The sequence below is a fragment of the Oryza sativa genome, chromosome 12, assembly GCF_034140825.1.
Source record: "Oryza sativa Japonica Group chromosome 12, ASM3414082v1".
Taxonomy (NCBI): Eukaryota; Viridiplantae; Streptophyta; class Magnoliopsida; order Poales; family Poaceae; genus Oryza; species Oryza sativa.
The window spans coordinates 6,544,253-6,549,071 of record NC_089046.1 but is presented as its reverse complement, the minus strand read 5'-3'; the positions used below and the strand labels follow the sequence as shown (position 1 = coordinate 6,549,071).

Below are 4,819 nucleotides of genomic sequence, written 5' to 3'. Positions count from 1 at the left end.
AGCAAATACACCCAGTGTCCCAAAAAAAAAAAGACTTCGATCTCTGATCCTACTGGTTGTCTGGGAGATCTGAAAGGAGAGAAACCGATGGATTTTCGACCACAAAGAGATGGCAACAAGTTTCCTTTTGACGAAGATCAAAGAGGAGGCTAGTCTCTGGGCCCTTGCAGGTGCCGAGCACTTGCACGAGTTCATTCTGTGCTCTATAAAGTGTATAGCTTATGGTGATTTTTTTTCTTTACCTCTACTAGGGGTTGTATTTTCTTAAGCTCTATTCAATGAAAAGGCTCACGGGTGCTGTTTTCCGTTAAAAAAAAAGAGCACACTCCACTCCCCACGGGAGCTACACGAATGGAGTTGAAAACAACTTTCGTACCGAGCCCGAAGCCTCCGAGCGGCGGCGGACCGCGGACGCGGGAGAAGGGCGCCGAGAGGGACTCGTCGCCGCCACGAAGGCGCGGCAGGTGAGGGGAGAACGAGTGGGAGGTCTCTCCCGCGATGACAGATGGGAGATTAACTCCTGCATTTGCTGCTTGCCACAGGAAGCGAATGAGATTTGCGGGCGGCGATCTGATATCACCTGAAGTCAGCAATCATCTTCCGCCTAAAGGCTAGAGGTATGTGAGTGGTGTGGTGCGGACGATCGATTTGTGCTCGGGACGCCGGGTTGTAGCTTCCGCCTACCCAATTCTGACAAGCCTTACCGTGCAGGCACCCTGTTCGACGTTTTGCCCAGGAGAGCCTCGAGAGTTTGGTCAGGTTACTGTTTACGTCGGTGACATGCTGTGATGATGACAATCATCTTTTTCTTGAAGGTACATTCTGATTCTCGTGAAATTTAATTGGCTTTTTCATGACAGTTTATCGTTATTCTGATCTTGTCTGTTATGGTCATACAGATTTTGGCCAAAAGGGACTGCGGAACTCGGTGAAAACTCAAACTGCACATCACAGCGTGGATATTGTTATATGTTTGTCATCACCCGCAGAACCACACCATATAATTGGGATGAGTGGCACTTCACGTTTCTGGTTGGGTTTCTTTCTACCATGTCTTCCCTGATATACTGAGAGAAATTTATATAAAATAAAGCAATTCGTCCATATATCAGCTATGAAAATGACTAGTCCAACACATAATTACAAGAACCAAATGCACTAGCTACCTGTCAAATAGGAATTCATGTTACAACAGTCCCAGGATTATTGCTCAAATCAGAACGTTCATAGCTTCAGTTAAGAATATTGGCCTCACTCAATACTGCTAGAGTTGTATACATACACAAAGTACTCTCAGTGTCGTTTTCTCATGTGGCTTCCCCATACAATCAAGATAGTCATTGCAAAAGAAATGCCAAATCCCAATGCAGTGAAGAGGAGAAGTACAGCATCTATGGATTTCTCTGAAGTGTATGGTATAGCGATTGGCTCTTCAGGGTTGTCACATTGTCTAGATAACGGTGGTCCACACAAACCTGTGTTTCCCAAAAAAGAGCTATTGGAAAATGTGGAAAACTGATATGAGTCTGGTATTCTTCCAACCAACGTGTTGTTCGCCAAGTTCAACGTCGAAAGAAAGTTCAGTGATGCTAGTTCCTTGGGGATCTCTCCAGAAAGCTCATTGAAAGAGAGGTCCAATGACTCAAGTTGATCTAACCTGCCAAACTGTGATGGAATTGGCCCTGTAAGGGCATTGTGTGACAGGTTAAGCCCACGAAGCAGAACAAGTTCACCAATGGTATCTGGGATGGCACCATGGAATGCGTTACTGGAGACATCGATTAGCACAAGGCTTCTCAAGATCTTGGAAATTGTCCTGTCATTCCCTTTGTATGTAACTGTAGCGGTAAACTGGTATGTCTGCCCATGGTAATATTGATTTTCCATGACTAACGTGTCATTATCAGACCTGGCCATCATGGACTTGAGCATCTTAAACCATCCTTCCATCAGCATTCCATTTAAGTTATTTGATGCCATATCAGCAATTCTGAGTGCTGGAAATTCACAGCTGATTTGACGTCCTGTGTATGAAGGATCCATTACTTGACCAGTCAACTTATTAGATTTGAGGACAAGGACCTGAAGTTTAGGGAGTTGACTAAGCCAACATGGGAAAGAGTCACTGATCTGATTGCTTCCAATGTCGAGGATCTCCAAGTTTCTGCAGGAAACTAGAGATCGGGGTATCTTCCCTTCAATCGAATTGTCACTTAAGTCCAATGCCTCAAGTGCACAACCTTCCTTGATAATATCAGGTAATTTTCCAACAAATTTATTTGCTTTCAGACTTAATACTTGTAGTTCGCTGAAACTCTCCAATAAACAAGATGGGATTGAGCCACTCAAGTTATTATAAGATAGATCGATGAGTTGCAGTTTCCTAGCAGTGGTGCAGATCAACGGTGGAACATTCCCAGAAAGTTTGTTTTTGGACGCCTTGAAAGTCACAGTTTCACCAAGGTAAGTCGAGTAACGAAGAGGCATGTATGAGAACTGGTTGCTTGAGTAATCTAACGTGCTACTACCTTCTTGTGGTATAGGTATGGGCCCTTCAATGCTGTTGAAACTGAGATCGAAGTATTCCACATAAAGAGGCAGAAAAGGATCAGATCCGAGGCTCGTAAAGTTATTGTGAGATATGTTCAGGACGATAAACTGCAAGCCTTTCCATGTTTTCCATGCCCACTGAGGTATAGCTCCCTGGATTTGGTTATTGGAAAGGTCAAGGCTAGTGATGTCAGGAAGGTCCCTCAAGATATTTGGGAAGGTTGTCATGCTGCAAGATGCTAAACTTAGTAATTGTAGTTTGGGGAACGATACCAGTGATGAACTATTTTTTCCTTCTACCACAAGTAGTTTATTGTTTGAGAGATTCAGGAAAGTTAGGTTTTTCAGTTTTGAGAATGAGGTGAGATCCACCGTGCCAGCAAAATTGTTTGAATGGAGCAGGAGAGTTTGCAGCCGCGTCAAATTTAAGATCTGTGGAGGAACCGTCCCTGAAAAGTTGCAGTTGTACAATGCTAATGTGGTCAATTCCCTTAAGTTTCCTATTGAAGAAGGCACTGGTCCAGACAATCCACAGTTAGAGATCCGGAGAACGGTGAGAGAAGTTAGATTTGAGATCCACGATGGAATGGTTCCTACTAGCTCTAGTCCAGACAGTTGTAGCATATCCAAGTATTTGAGACTGCCTAACGAAGAGGGCAGTGATCCAGAGAAGCCACTTGCACCAAGGTCTAACTTCTTAACAGATATGAGATTGATGATGGAACCAGGAATCGTACCTGTGAAGTTTGTGTTATTGAGGAACAGATTCTCCAAGCTAGTGTCCTGTGAGAAATTTGGCAGATTACCAGATATGCCAGGATTCTTAGAGAGGTTGATCGTTCTCAACTTCTTGTGCTGGAAGATGATGGGAGGAAACGATCCTTGAAACTTGTTTCTGGATAGCTGAAGAACAGTGAGATTAGAGAAGCCAGCCAAGAACTCTGGCACTGAACCTGACAAGCGATTATAGTGAAGCTCGATCATAGTGAGTGCTTGCAAGGAAGAGAACGATGCACAGATGGGACCTGACAGTGAGCAATAAGGTAAACTTAGAACCTGAAGCTTTGGTGTATATTTGGCTATGTTGTAACACCATCGTTCTCCATTGCCGGACAGATCCACCATTCCCATATGGAGCTCCTCCAGGTTGCTGAGGTTTTCAAGCAAGGTCTCCATGTTTGGCGCTGAGAGCTGCCAAACTGAGTCTGAGTTGAATGTCACCTGCTCGTCGTCGTTGTATTCGACGATGTAGAAGCTGGTGGAGAGGTCCAGGTAGACCAGGTTCGTAAGGCGCCCGATGCTAGCTGGCAACTCGCCCGCAATGTTGGTGTCAGAGAGATCAAGATAAACCAGTTCGGTGAGACGCTCGAATCCGGTGATCACCGGGAGCTGGGACATGCTAAAATTGTTGCTGGAGAGGTTGAGGTGCTTCAGTGAGGTTAACCTGAACAGTGCAGGGTCGACGCTGCCGGCTTGCAGGTTCTGGCCGCCCAGGTCGAGTGAGGTTACACGGCCATCGGCGCTGCCGCAGCCGACGCCATCCCAGCGGCAGCAGTCCGTGCCGGCGACCCACGACCGAAAGGCAGTGGAGTAGTCGCCGACCGTCGCGTCGAAGGAGTGCTTCAGCCGGAGCAGCGCTGAGGCTTGATCAGGATGGCACGGAACCGGTGGTATGGAGGAGCTCGTACGGGCAGTAAGATTGGTGGTGGCCTGGACTGGGAGGAGAATGTGCATCACGGTTAGCAGCAACGACGGAAGATGGTGAGTAACTCTCTTGGTGGACGATGACATGTTGATGATTCAAGATTGCCTGTGTTTGTCTGCCGGCCTTGTGTGGATAAATACAGGAGTATTTCATATTATATCAGTTGCATGCTGTAAATTTCCAGTAGTTTTTGATTGTCTCATTGTCTGTGAGTCAAACAAATGGTTCGGAACCAGACAGTTCAAGGAAAACGTGTGCTCTTATGAATAATACAGTCCTTAAGGACCTTAACCCGTGCGATTGTGCGAACCCGTGGACTCACATATGGGCTTTTCTTGATCTACTTTGCATCTGAATTTCATTAAAAGTTCTATCTAATCCTTGTTTAAGGTACTTATTACACAAAACGATGTTACTCCCTCCATATCTTAGTGTTTGACGCTATTAATTTTTTTTACCAACGTTTGATCATTCGTCTTATTCAAATTTTTTGTGTAAATATAAAAATATTATTTTAGTGTTTGACGCTATTAATTTTTTTTACTAACGTTTGATCATTCGTCT

General features: G+C 45.0%; 1 protein-coding gene across 1 annotated transcript; it reads right to left on the bottom strand.

Annotated features, from left to right (window-relative positions):
• Positions 1-1,085: 1,085 nt before the first annotated feature.
• On the bottom strand, positions 1,086-4,558 carry LOC107276306 (receptor-like protein 7). The gene has a single exon (XM_015763308.3). The coding sequence runs from the start codon at positions 4,339-4,341 to the stop codon at positions 1,294-1,296; it is 3,048 nt and encodes a 1,015-aa protein (XP_015618794.3). The 5' UTR covers positions 4,342-4,558; the 3' UTR covers positions 1,086-1,293.
• Between the last annotated feature and the right edge of the window lie 261 nt (positions 4,559-4,819).